The sequence below is a fragment of the Leucopleurus acutus genome, assembly GCF_964270905.1.
Source record: "Leucopleurus acutus genome assembly, chromosome: 4".
Lineage (NCBI taxonomy): Eukaryota > Metazoa > Chordata > Mammalia > Artiodactyla > Delphinidae > Leucopleurus > Leucopleurus acutus.
Window position 1 is genome coordinate 71,924,180 of NC_139146.1, and position 14,042 is coordinate 71,938,221.

The window sequence follows — 14,042 nt, forward strand, 5'->3', positions numbered from 1 at the left end:
GGGCTTAGTTGCTCCGCGGCATGTGGGATCTTCCCGGACCAGGGCTCGAACCCGTGGCGGATTCTTAACCACTGCGCCACCAGGGAAGCCCTGAAGCCAGTTTAAAAACTGGTAATTGAGTTGCAGAAGGGTGCGAGTTACTCTCATGAATAGCATTTCATCGGTCACCTAGGGGATGGGGAGCTGTAACGTTATCCGAGTTTCATTCTTGGTCTTTTTTGAAAAACAACTTCATTTACATACCACAATGTATACGATTTTAAGTGTACAGTTTAGTGATCATTACGGAGTTGTTGGAGCTGTGCAGCCATCACTGCAAACCAATATTAGAAGATTCCCATCACCCCAGTTGGAGCCTTGACGCCCATTCACAGTCCATCCCTGTGCTTATTCCCAGCCCCAGGAAACCACAGATTCACTTTCTGTCCCTACGATTTGCCTTTTCTGAACAGTTCACGTCAATGGTCTTTTTGTGCCTTGCTTCTTTCACTTAGCATAATTTTTTTGAGGTTCATCCATGTAATAGCATGTATTGGTATCTTTTTGTTTTGGTAATGTTATTCCATTGTCCTTTCTTAGGTAGAGTATTTTTAAGTGATTCAGTCATTACAGTGTCATATAGAGGTCTCCAGGATATTGACTAGTTACAGACTTTGAGCTGAGATAGGATGTCCAGGCCCAGGGTTGGAGCAAATCTGTTTGAACCCCTGGACAGTATCCACCTTTGTTTCCAGGTGGGATGGCTACTTTTTATAGAAGAAATACAAAAGTGGTGGTTTGCGGTTTCAGTATCTTAATACTTTATAACCATGTTTTGGGGGTTTTCTGGGTATTGAAACCCAGAATCTCTGATCAGCGGTATATACAGATATTCTGGTGAAAGTCTTGATCATGAATAAATGCTCTTTTAAAAAGAATTATACATGATTTTATATTATATGCTATGTAAATAAAAACTGTGTTCATAAATGTTTATATAACTATTTAGACAATTTATATATAAATACTCATAATTTTTCTATCAAAATCACTATTTTAAAAGTACTGCTGCTTCTCCCCTCCCCAAGTAGGGCCTGTCTTGGTTCTCAGCCCCGTGTCATCATGAAATAAGGAATCCCTGCCAAGGGTCACAGTGTTGGCAGGAGGAGGCTGCTGTGCTTACGGACTCAGTTCTCCAGCTTATGTGTCTGTCTCCACAATGCTAGGGCATGATAGGAGAAGGGCAGAAGCCAAGGATTCTCTGTACTTCGTTTTCCTGAGGTTCTTTTCCTGGAGGCTTGGACATAATTTGATGTTTCTTTTTATTTGCTTGACAAGTTCCTTGGAGGTGTCTAATACTGCCAGGTTCTTCCTTAGACCATGTGTCGCCCAACCTGACTCGTACGGCACGGGAGTCAGGAGAACTTGATGCAGAGACATGAGCGAGTCCTAGGGTCACCAGTTGAAGAAACACCATCCACATTTCTTGCTGTATCACTAGTGTTCTGTAGTTAGTTCTGGCTAGAGAGGTAGAAAGGAGTATATTAAATACTTGTTCTCTTCGGTTTTTACTGATTATTTGTTCATCAGAGAAAAACCTGTATTAAGTGCTTACCATTTAATTTTATACTGGGTGTGACTGTGTTTAAAACTATAGTTATAACAGCTGAAGCTTCCAAATGCAAGAAGTGAAATATTTTAAATATACATGAAATACTGACTGAATAGATGTTTGGTTGGGTAAAAGAATAAAAACTATTTGCTACTTAAAAAAACTCAGTATCTTTACTTTAAATAACTTAAAACCCCTTTCTTGATTTCTAGCATGTATAGAAAATATGATACAACTAGAATAAAGACTGAAGAAGAAGCCTTTTCAAGTAAGAGGTGCTTAGAATGGTTCTATGAATATGCAGGTAGGTAATCATTTATATCATCTGAGACTGAGCCTCATAAAAATAAGGAGTGCCTTAGAGGAGATTAAAGAATTAAAAAGGAGTACTTTTCGAATTTCGGGGTGTGTGTGTGTGTGTGTGTGTGTCCGTGTGTCCGTGTCCGTCTCCCTGTTTTCGGGAGGGAACACTGTTGAAACAGATCACCAAATGTCCTATTTATAGCCAGCAGCTAAGCCAAAGAATTCAGAACACTAGAAGGGAACTGAAAAGATGAAATGTACTTGGGAGAAATACTTTGGATTGCTAGGAAACCTCTTGAGAATGCTGGTAATGGGTGACTATTTGGTTTATGCATCCAAGTTAAAATAAGCTTTGCTGCTTTGAACCTTTATGTAGCGCAATGGAATTTCTTATATTGTGTCTCTAGTTTGAAAGATCATTTGGCTGACAGTGTTTGTTTTGTCATTTAAAATGTCTTAAATCCAATCCCATTTTTGCAACTTATTATAATTGGTTGGATAATGTAATACTGAAATAAAGGGTTTGTTTGTGTTTGTGGCTGTGTATGTGTAAAAAAGGGGGAAAGAAAAATTTTCAGACAAGTTTGAACTGAAGGCTCTTTTACCTTTCCTCTTCCCCACCATATTTCTGGCCCTATCATAACTTATCAACTTGACATTTCCAGTGACCTTCAAACTAATTTTCTTGACATCAGTCTCTACTCCCAGTCAGGTTCTATGTGTTTCCTGTTGTATTATTTGAAAAAAAATAAAATAAACGGAACAGATCATACATGTCATTCCCTAACAATCCGCTGCACCCTTGCCCCCCACTTAAAAATCCCTGCTACCTACAGGATAAAAGACAACTAACTCAGTGCCATCCCTTTGCCTGGAGTGTTTTTCTCCACTTTTCCATATGACAAGCTGCTATGCATCTCTTAGCTTACTTAGCTTAATAGCCTTCGTTGTACTCTTAAAGGAAGGACATCGTTCATAACTGTTTTTCTTTTTTGCGGCACGCGGGCCTCTCATTGTTGTGGCCTCTCCCGTTGTGGAGCAACAGGCTCCGGACACGCAGGCTCAGCGGCCATGGCTCACGGGCGCAGCCGCTCCGCGGCATGTGCGATCCTCCTGGAGCCGGGCACAAACCCGCGTCCCCTGCATCGGCAGGCGGACTCCCAACCACTGCGCCACCAGGGAAGCCCCATAGCTGGTTTTGATACCCTTTTATTGGGTATCAAAATGAGGATTCCTCCTGGGGCCAGTGTTTTCCTCCTACCCCTACCTACGCTTTTTCTGATAAAAATCTTGCCCCTTTGGCCACAGAGATTGTTCCAGGGGCTGCCAAGTAACCCAGGTCAGGACAATCAGATAAAATTTCCTAGGGTTTTCAGACTGAAGCTGGGAGAAGAGCATCTTTCTCTTCCGGTGGTAGACTTGAAAGGATGTGATCCTGATTCCTGTAGTTTTTTGGATTTTTGTGAGCTACCCCAATATCCTTCTAGTGAATTCTCTTTCATTATTTGAACTAGTTTGAGCTGGATTTTGTTTGCAGGGCACAGACACATGGTACAGACACTTCTGTAGTATTAGAATTTATCTGTTTTTAGGTCTTGAGAACATGAATCTCTTGAAGACGTTTTATGAAAGTGGTTAGCACGTTTCCAGGTGTTCAGTACTTGGGTCTGAATGATGGAACGTTTTCTCATGTTCATATCACTTTGATTATGAAGATCTCTTGCTTTCTCATATTGGTTCACATTTATTGTTATGAAATATATTATAAAAAGGAAAGTTTAAACAGAAAAATTATACTTAATCCCACCACCATAGCACAGCTATTTTGATATTCTTTGTGTCTTCCTTTATAAGCAAATATGAATTTTTCCATAGTAAAAGCCACACTTCTGTTTTCTTTTAAAAGGAAGCAAGGTACAGTTTTCCTACTTGTTTGCTTTTCTCTGGCTCAGAAAGGTGACATTTGGGATAAAGATTAAGCCACATTCTTTAGGTTCCTTGAGGCCCCTGCCAGGTGGTTCCTTGGGATTTCATCACTGCGAGAAGTTTATGTGGGTGTGGCTACACCTATTTTTATTAATGCCCCCCCTTTTAGTTTTTGCTTTTTTTGTATTTTATCAGGGAAAATAGCTTGAAATTGAGAACAACTGGCACCTGCTTTCTTTTTTGTTAAATTAATTAATTTATTTTTGACTGCATTGGGTCTTCGTTGCTGGGCGTGGGCTTTTCTCTAGCTGCGGTGAGCGGGGGGCTACTCTTTGCGGTGTGCAGGCTTCTCATTGTGGTGGCTTCTCTTTGTTGTGGAGCACTGGCTCTAGGTGTGCAGGCTTCAGTAGCTGTGGCATGCGGGCTGTAGAGCGCAGGCTCAGTAGTTGTGATGCACGGGCTTAGTTGCTCCGCGACATGTGGGATCTTCCCGGACCAGGACTCGAACCTGTGTCTCCTGCATTGACAGGCGGATTCTTAACCACTGCGCCACCAGGGAAGTCCTCATTTTTTAATATCCCAACTACATGAATAAAAACTGAAGATAAGTATTATTCAAGAAAAATGCATGGCGAGAAGTCCCTGGAAGGTTGTGCTCTGGCAAATCTGTGGGAGCAGACAGTGAGGCCGTGGGCCCCCTGTGCTAGAGTGAGGGCCTGTCCCCCCTCACTGTGCTCCTGTTCCCTCGGAGAGAGCCATCTGCTTTTGGTTGACTCCCTGCACTGAATCCGGAGTGCAGTGGAGGGTGGTAGGGGCCTTGGTGCTGCAGTTGTGCTACACAGATGGACCTTAGTTCTTCCCAGAGTCCTCAGTTCCACGCTTGCCCTGTCCTCTGCACTCCTTTAGCCTGAGCCCAGCTCCTCCCAGATCCTGCCTGGCCAGTTAGTCCCAGCCCTCTTTTGCACATCCTGTGCTGCAGCCTCTCACCTTTTTAAATCCCTGTCAACTCAGTTTCTGATTCTCAGAGATTTAATAAATGAAATGCTCTCCACTGGGGCTCTTGTCCTGTTCTCTGTGGTTATAGGCTTACTCCCTTTTGTACTTTGGTACTTGAGTCCTCTGTGACTTTAGAAAGGATTGCTGGGGGTAAGATTGGGGGAGTGTCTTGTTTAGACCTCCGTCTGAAACTGGAATCCCATTTCTTTTCATTAAAATAACCAGTTTTACATAAATGATTTGTCTGATAACTTCCACTTTCTGAGATATATCTAAGAGTAAGAGATGAGACCAGATACACAAGTGCCAGCATTTCAGAGTCACACTGAAGCTCACACACGTAGGTCATAAAAGTTCTACAAATCCTGACTGTAGGCCCTTCATCTCTACTTTCGATTAGGTTCTATAGCAGAATTGTTTCTTGGTTTACCAAAGTGAGATTTGGGACCAGGAGTAGGTGCTAAGTGACAAAGGAGACAAAAGTTTTGCTGACAAGGTTTCTTGGCAAAGGAGACAGCGTGGCCCCGTTTGCCCCAGAGATGCAGCATGGTGTGATTATGGAAACTCTGCCATGAGCATCTTGGGCTCTCATGAAAGGGTTTAGTTAGTATAAAGTATATTTAGTTAGGGGCCCCTGCTTAAAATGGCAGTGAAAGTGGGAGGACCACTTTTTTCTAGATTATTGTCAGTACATCCGCCTTGTAAATGTATCTCTAGTATCTTTCACCAGGGCATTCTATAGCTTTTAAACCATCTCCCTCAAACCCACTTTTAATCCACTTTGTGTTAACCATTGGCCTATTTATTAGATTAAGATTGTTCAGTTCTACAGGTAAAATGATACATCTAGTGTAAATATACCCATAATCCTAATGAACAATGTGATTACAAATAGATCTAAATGTGTACAAGGGAATGATAATGAGAAGAAAGGAAAAGTTGTTGTAGATATCAGGATTATGGGTAGCCTTTAAGTAATGTTGACTGATAAGCTATATTTAATATTTTTAGGATAAAATATTAAGGTAACATGAGTCATGCCGTTGCAGATCATATTGTTAAAACCTTGCTCTTTTCAAATACACAGGTGCATGTGTATATAAGTAACCTGACAATGGCATTGCATAAAATGTGGAAAAAAGAAAAAAGCATGGCTAACTTAATGTTTACCACTGCCCAGTGTACCTCAGCCAACCTTTGCGGGCCTGCTACATGCCAGGCTCTGGTGTGTGGATGACAGAAGCACTGTACTCAGAGCTTATTTTCTGGTGTGACAAACAGACAAACAAATGAGAAGCATCGTCATTGTAATGAGCACTGACAGGGAGAGGAGGCCAGGTTGGAGGGGGTGTGAGTGGGACAGCCAGCTGGGAGACCCCAGGGCCCTGTGCACAGGCAGGGGAAGGGCAGGTGACTTGCCAGGCTCAAGAATAGGTTGCAGTAAAAGAGCTTTTTTAAATCACGAAGAATAGAAGCCAAAGACAAAAATTTTTTTAAGATTATAAGTACCTTTTTTTTTTTTCTCAGCTCTGTGCAACCAACTGCCAATGAGTTCCATCAGTAGATACCAAAGAGTCATCTGTTCCTACAACCAAACCTCTTAGCAAAATAGTAATAGATGGATACTTCCATATGAGAATAATTACTTTTTAATGTCACAGCCTAAATACTTTACAGTAGTGGAATGAGGAAAAGAACGATGAAACATGGTATACGCACACACACAGTCACCTACAGGGGGGTAATGTAAGTATGTCAGCTAGGTACTCTCACAGGAAAATTATCAGACACAGTTGGTGAAAAAACCAAGGTGTAGAATTTATAGGTACAGTATGAACCCAAGTGTATAGATAAACAAATTCAGGGGTACATTTCACCGTATATTTGCACATACATAAAAACACAGCAAAAAGGTCTGGGAGGATACATGCCTGTCTCGTAAGGAAAGGAAGAAGGCAGGCTTTCTCTTTTTACTCTATTTTCTTGGGCTTCTTTATTTGAACATTTCATCGGGTGAATGTCTTCATATATCGTTTGTGTGTAATATACACATGAGTGCCCACATGCGGGACTGTGCACACTCAAACCCAAGTGATAAAATGCTAACTGTATTTTCATTTGAGTCAGGAATGAGATAAAGATGCCCACTCTCACTCTTCTTATTTGCCATTGTTTTGGGAGTTATTAACTAATGCTGTTAGGTAAGAGAAAGAAAGAAGGGGCATGAATACAGGAAAGGAGGAGGCAAAAATGATCATTTGTTGAAGGTGAAATGATTGAATTGTTGTGTACCTGGAAAGCCAAAGAGAATTGCCTGAAAAACTAAATAAATATGTATATATATTCTGCAGGTAGAATTTGTAAAATGGCTAATTTGGGGAAGGGTTCTTAAAGAAATTCTTTTATTTATTTATGGGCTCTGTAGTTTGCGGCACGTGGGCTGTCTGGTTGAGGCGCGTGGGCTCGGTAGTTGTGGCGCGCTGGCTTAGTTGCTCCGCAGCATGTGGGATTTCAGTTCCCTGACCAGGGATCGAACCCGTGTCCCCTGCGTTGGAAAGCGGATTCTTTACCACTGGACCACCAGGGAAGTCCCAGAAATTCTTTAATAAGTGGTCGTCTCTGGGGAGTAGAGAGAAGTTAGGAGGAAACTTCTGCTTTTTTAACATTTTTATTTTCAGTTTTACTTTTAAATGAAATTTTATATCATGTTCATGTATTAATGTTGCCCAAAAAACTAAGTAAACTTTCATTTTCCCTCCATAATCAAGATAAAAAAATTAAGAATTCATAGAAAAACATGTAAAATAAAAGGAGAAAAAAGAAAGTCCCAGAAAAGTAACAGATTTGAATATGTGAAATAAAACTCTTTGTAACAAAGTAGCACATTTCTGATTAAAAGGAAAACAACACATGCAGAAAAAGTATTTGCTCTGGCTAGATTATGTGGAAGAGCCTGAGTTTGGACTTCAGGGGGAGCCAAGGATTAGAAGCAGAAAAGTGACACAAGACTGTCCAAGGTGATTTTAATGGTCATCCTTTGTTGAGAACAACCACCTTACACTTTTATTGTGATCTAGTTATTACTGTATTGAAATTACTCTTATGCGTTGTCTCCCTTCCTGGAGGGCAAGGACCATGGATTACTCCTCTTTAGCCACTTCTACAATGCATCGCTCCAGGGTGTGCCCAGTAGATAATATTTGAATGAAACTGAGACATTTTCAGATGGTGGATCCTGCTGGTCTTGGCAGCTTGCTAGATCTGAAGGCTATGGAAGATTGTAGAGTGATTCTTGTGTGGTCCAGTGGCTAAGACTCTGTGCTCCCAGTGCAGGGGGGCCCAGGTTCGATCCCTGGTCAGGGAACTAGATCCCACATGCCGCAACTAAAGATCCTGCATGCCGCAAGTAAAAGATCCCGTGTGCCACAACTCAGACCCAACGCAGCCAAATAAATAATTTTTTTTTTAAAAGAATAAATAGTTCTTACACTTGAGGAATTTAGAAGGAAAGGTAGATGAGTTGGGACTTAATGCAAATGTGAGAAAAGCATTCCTAGCATTGCACGAGGTCACACAAGACTGCCTGACCCAGCCTGTGCTGCTGGGGGTGGGGAGATTGGGAGGACTGCCTGTATGGTTCCTGTCTTAAAGATTGAAGAAGCTGGTATGGGAAGATGGGGGGAGGGGAGAGGGAGATGGGCTGAGGCCACAAAGAGTTAGTACTGCGTTGGGTATGTGTCAGGATGTGTGTGCATAGCAAACAATGGGTAGGTGTTTCTGGATCTTAATTTTTGTTCATTCAGCAATATCTGTTTGATTCTTTTATTTCCAAGAAACTTGATATGAAGGTGGAAAGCTATGAGGCTGAAGAGGAAGGGACGCAGTAGATCATAGAGAACCTTATTTGATATGCCAGAGACTTTGGACTTTATCCGTAGGTAGTAGGGAACTTAAAATCGAAGGAGTTTGTGTTTGAGGTGTGGACCCTCCAGGTGGCTTTGTAAGGGATGGGTCCGAGGGGGATGAGGCTCTGGAATTAGGGAGATCCTGAGGGGACTGCTGTAGTCATCTAAGTGAGAGAATGACATCTGAACAGGTCAGTGCAGTTAAGAAATATTTGGAAAGTAAAATTGGCAGTGCACTTGGTAACTGATTGGCTCTGGAGAATGTAGGAGAAGGGGGGACTCCAGGATGATGCCTCAGTTTCTGTTTCTGGTGGTGCCCCCGTTGAGATGCTACAGGAGGATAATCTCAGCTACCACAGAGAGGCCACATAAAATAAAGATTGCCTGTGTCTACTGGATGTGGCGATTAGGAGTTTATTGGTGACCTTGGCAAGAAGAGTTGCAGTGGAGGGAGATGAGCAAAAACCAGATTGCAGTGGTTGAAGAATGAATGGGGGCTACAGTAGAGCTGGGACATGTGGACAGTTCTTTCAGGAAGAAACAGAGATAACGTGGAATGTGAAGGAAGGGGTTGCCTTGTCTAGAACAAAAAGACTGCTTGCTTTTTTTTTCTGTGTAAAAGAAACAATTATGTTATCTCCCAGTTAATTTTAAAAAGAATATTAGGTGGTTCTTTGCTGTGTTTCCAAAAATTATTGTATGTGTTGAAATTATTACCAAAATAAGAATAGAGATTTAAGCTACTTTAAAGAACAGGAATTGAATGCCTGTAGCCTTATCTTTAGACATAAATTATGTGTCCCTCTAGCCACAGGTTGAAGGACTTGGCCGTAAACTGACTTAAATGTGCAGAACAGAATCCTTTAAAGATAGAACTGAAATTCTAGAACATTTTTCAATATATTCTTGGTGATTTCTTCCTTCAGAAAGGATTTATGGTCTTTAAGTGTTATTTGATCTAAGTTTACTTTAATAATAAAGTATTTTAACAGTATACTACTACTATAGTAGTAATAGTGTATGTACATGGTTAGATTTAATTTCTATAAATTGCATTTCATCACAGGTACTGATGATGTTGTAGGTCCCGAAGGCATGGAGAAATTTTGTGAAGACATTGGTGTCGAACCAGAAAATGTAAGTCTAACTTACTAATTTGGGTAGATCAGTTGATCTGATTTTGTCTCTTGGCAAATAAAGCAACAGTGAAGAAGTAAGGGTGCATTAGTTTTTATGAGGCAATCCAAGAAATAAGTTCCAATTCTAAATTGGTTTGTAAGCAAAAGTTTTTTTGCAATTGGTATGGTGTAACTACAGTCAGTCATTTTATTCTCTCATTTAATTTCTTGTTTCTAAAAGGTATAGTAATAAAGTAATTAAACTAGATGTTTAAAAAGTGGTGTGGGCATGTGTGCCTACCATGACGGATAACTGGGGACTGGGGGACTGAGGGCTTTGTGTATCTTTGTCCCCCTCCGTAGTTGTTCCAGCCTAATGTAGAATTTGTCCAGGACTTTGAATAATTAATTATTCATAAGGGTTTTGAATAGGTTATAATTAAAAAGGTTTTTTCACAGCTCCTTCACTTCCAATTGAATTTAGCTCAGAAAGTGATTGCTTTTTATTGTAAAGCCCCTAAGTATTTCCTTTAAAACATTTAATTAGAAGTTTTTTTATATGCTTCATTATTTTTGCATAATTCTTATCATGTTATTTTTGAATATTTTTTCCTATTCTCACATTTGTCTTACTGCAAAATGAAACATACAAATGCTCTGACTCATTAACTATGCAGCTTAATATTACATCAGCCTCCAATTTAACAAATACCTCTTATATCCTAAATGAATTTATGCTCTGGAAGAGCTCTCTAGGGATCATCCCTTTCATTCAGACTGTTGGTGAGATATCTGGTACCCATGCATACCATGCTCTTCGAGACTTCACACTTTTTTCTTTAAAAAAATTTTGTTGGGCTTCCCTGGTGACGCAGTGGTTAAGAATCCACCTGCCAATGCAGGGGACACGGGTTCGACCCCTGGCCCGGGAGGATCCCACATGCCACGGAGCAACTAAGCCCACACGCCACAACTACTGAGCCTGCGCTCTAGAGCCCGCGAGCCACAACTACTGAGCCTGCAAGCCACAACTACTGAAGCCCGTGTGCCTAGAGCCCGTGCTCCGCAGCAAGAGGAGCCCGCTCACCGCAACAAAGAGTAGCCCCCGCTCACCACAACTAGAGAAAGCCCATGCGCAGCAATGAAGACCCAACGCAGCCAAAAATAAAAACAAACAAACAAACAAATTAATTAATTAAAAAAATTTTTTTTTGTCTCCCCACTCCCCCACCCCCAGTAACACTGTAAATTTTCTAAAGAGCCTTTGGACTGTCTTTAACTTACTACATGTATTTTAGTCTTGTATTTTTATTTTAATGTAATCTAGTTCAGGTGTCTTGATAAATTATTGAGTTTGGTACAGAGGTTTGGGGACAGGTGGGTCAGTAGTATTTTGCCTGATCTAGTCCATAGCCTGGTCATAGACAGACAAAAACATTTCATGGACTTTAAGAAGGAAGTTTTCTGACAGGGGCTGGGCCAAGGTTGGCAGTGTTTTCTGGACAGTAGTATAAAAGCGGCGAGAGTGAGCTGGGCCTGAGAGGAGATCCAGAGGTTCCACCCAGGGGGCAGTAATCAGCATGTGATCAGAGGGGTGGGTAGCAGGGCCCAGTGGTGGGGAGGCTGGGAGGCATCGGGCCGCCAGTGTGAGAGGGATCAGGTGGGCATCTACTCTCAGGGCCAGAAAGGCCTGTCGGGTGGGAGGAGTGCTGACACCGATTCTAACCGAGAAAACAGGGAGGCCCAGCTCTTTAAAGTTCCTCAGCCCCAAATACCAGTACTCAGTAAAAAATAGCTACTGTTATTATCGTTTTTTGGCAATTATGAGTCTTTAGTTTTCTATTTCTGTAGCAGTAGAAATAGTCTTGAAATGTTGAATCACATAGAAGATTGAACGACCGAGTTCAGACTATTATTCCAAAGTATTGATTCCTGTACTTCAAGCCTAAGATGCCACTAATAGAATTTTTATTATTTTATTCATCATTAAAAAGGAAAAATGTTGTTAAGTAAATTCTGATAAGCCATCAATTGTGGATACTTCCCAATTTCAGAAATTGTTTGAACAACCAGCACAAAAATAGTTTTTTAGAGGCTTGTCTGCATTGATGAGTGAGCACTTTAAAGTATTTAAAACCCTCACCTTGCCTGATATTTATAGCTTATGAAATTTAAGCAGGCTTGTAAAATTCAGTTCAACTTCCATTTACTAAGGTAACAGAAAAATCCTTTAAGTAGCTAGCTTCCTGATTCGCTGTGCTAGGGAAAGGTCTGTTTGTGTAAAGAAGTGCCCATCGTGAATATCTGCTGTGGCTGTTTGGCCACATTACATGCATACTTGTATGTGTGTTCCTTTACCGTAACCGTTTTTTTTTTTTTTTAACTTAACAAGTGTTTATGTGGAATTTTTAATCCTTCTAATAGAGGATTGAGTTATAGGTAATGTTTGAGAACATACAAAGTTTGAATTAGAAAATATGTAAATAGATACACAGGAGTCAGAATTCCAAGAAACGCTGAGGGATGAGGAGAAAATCCACTAATGTGTGAATAGTTTGAAGAACATGTAACGCCTTCTTTTTGGAAAATCCTTCCTAGTAGGCCCCTGGTCTCTCAAGTCACCATTTTCTGACCAATTTAACAATCATGTTTTATGGTGATGTGCATAATATGTAGAAAAATTGGTTCACTTATCGGTTCTAGTTATCTACCTAGTAATGTAGATTTTTAAAATCTAAAAAACCTAGTGACTTAAAAAAAATGGGTAAGTACTGATTGAATTGATATTTGATTGATAGGTCCTAGAGATTTACTGGGTTCTCACTGATACTAATCTCCAAAGTAGAAAACCATAAAGTCAGCACCAAGAGAAAGCTTTGCATTAATCTTCCAGGTATAAATTAAACAAAGCTGGAGATTTTTAGTCTACAAACGAACTCATTGGCAGTTGGAAGGACAGACCTTCTGAACCTCCTGAATGCAGTTGTTCTGGAGTCCTTCATGTGCCCTTTGGCTCTCAGGGCCTAATTAAATCATCTAAAGTGATGTCTGAGTGGCTGCTTGCCTCATGGTGGGGAGTGTTATGCTTTTATTTTGCCTTTTGTTGTTGTTTGGGATTTTAAAAACTTTGGTTCTATTACAAAAAGTAATATAAGGCAGATGTGAAATTGTATTTTTTGATTCATTTTCAGGGACAACAGCCTAAAAATATGTTGATGCTCTTTTTTTTTTTAATTTTTATTTTATATTGGAGTATAGTTGATTTACAACATTGTGTTAGTTTCAGGTGTACAGCAGAGTGATTCAGTTGTACACATACATGTATCTATTCTTTTTCAGATTCTTTTCCCATGTAGGTTATTACAGAATATTGAGTAGAGTTCCCTGTGCTATACAGTAGGTCCTTGTTGATGATCTATTTTATATATAGTAGTGTGTATATGTTAATCCCAAACTCCTAATTTATCCCTCCCTGCCCCCGCCTTTCCCCTTTGGTAGCCGTAAGTCTGCTCTCTGTGTCTGTGAATCTGTTTCTGCTTCATAGATAGGTTCATTGGTGTCATACTTTAGATTCCATATATAAGTGATATCATATAGTATTTGTCTTTCTCTGTCTGACTTACTTCACTTAGTATGATGATCTCCAGGTCCATCCATGTTGCTGCAAAGGGCATTATTTCATTCTTTTTTATGACTGAGTAGTATTCCATTATCTATATGTACCACATCTTCTTTATCCATTCATCTGTCGATGGACATTTAGGTTGCTTCCATGTCTTGGCTTGCCTCAATTTTTCATGTTATGTCACCCGGATTCCTTTCACCGTCACCACCCTCTGACCCATTTGGGCACATGGATTGTAGTTTAATGGTTTGGGGCAGTTCTTCTGTTAGATGAAATGAAGCATTTAGGTCCTGGGTAAAGAAATCAGATTAACTGCCAAATGCAGAGTATGCTAGTCCCTGGCCAACTGTATGCAGGAACATTTATTTCCTTCCCATTGCCTTCTTTTTTTTATTACAACAAATGGACGTATAAGCCATTCAGCAGTGTATGTGTGAGCTCCTCTTTTGTACTCGGGTTCCCTTTTGTGTGAATGACTCTCCAGAGATAGCCAGCCTTGCAGAGTGGCAAAGCTTCCTAGGACGGTCCTAGGAAGGCCCTGTCCCTTTTCTTTACCTCTTTAGGAGTGGCATACTTTC

At 40.6% G+C, this 14,042-nt stretch overlaps 1 protein-coding gene across 4 annotated transcripts in view; it reads left to right on the forward strand.

Moving 5' to 3' along the window:
* Nucleotides 1-14,042, forward strand: part of DCUN1D4 (defective in cullin neddylation 1 domain containing 4) — a 68,769-nt gene that overhangs the window by 29,003 nt on the left and 25,724 nt on the right. For all 4 annotated transcript variants that reach the window (XM_082838750.1, XM_082838751.1, XM_082838752.1 and 1 more), the window contains exons 5-6: nt 1,804-1,895; nt 9,788-9,858. In XM_082838750.1, the coding sequence (XP_082694876.1) occupies nt 1,804-1,895; nt 9,788-9,858 (163 nt within the window). The remainder of the gene's footprint in view (nt 1-1,803; nt 1,896-9,787; nt 9,859-14,042) is intronic.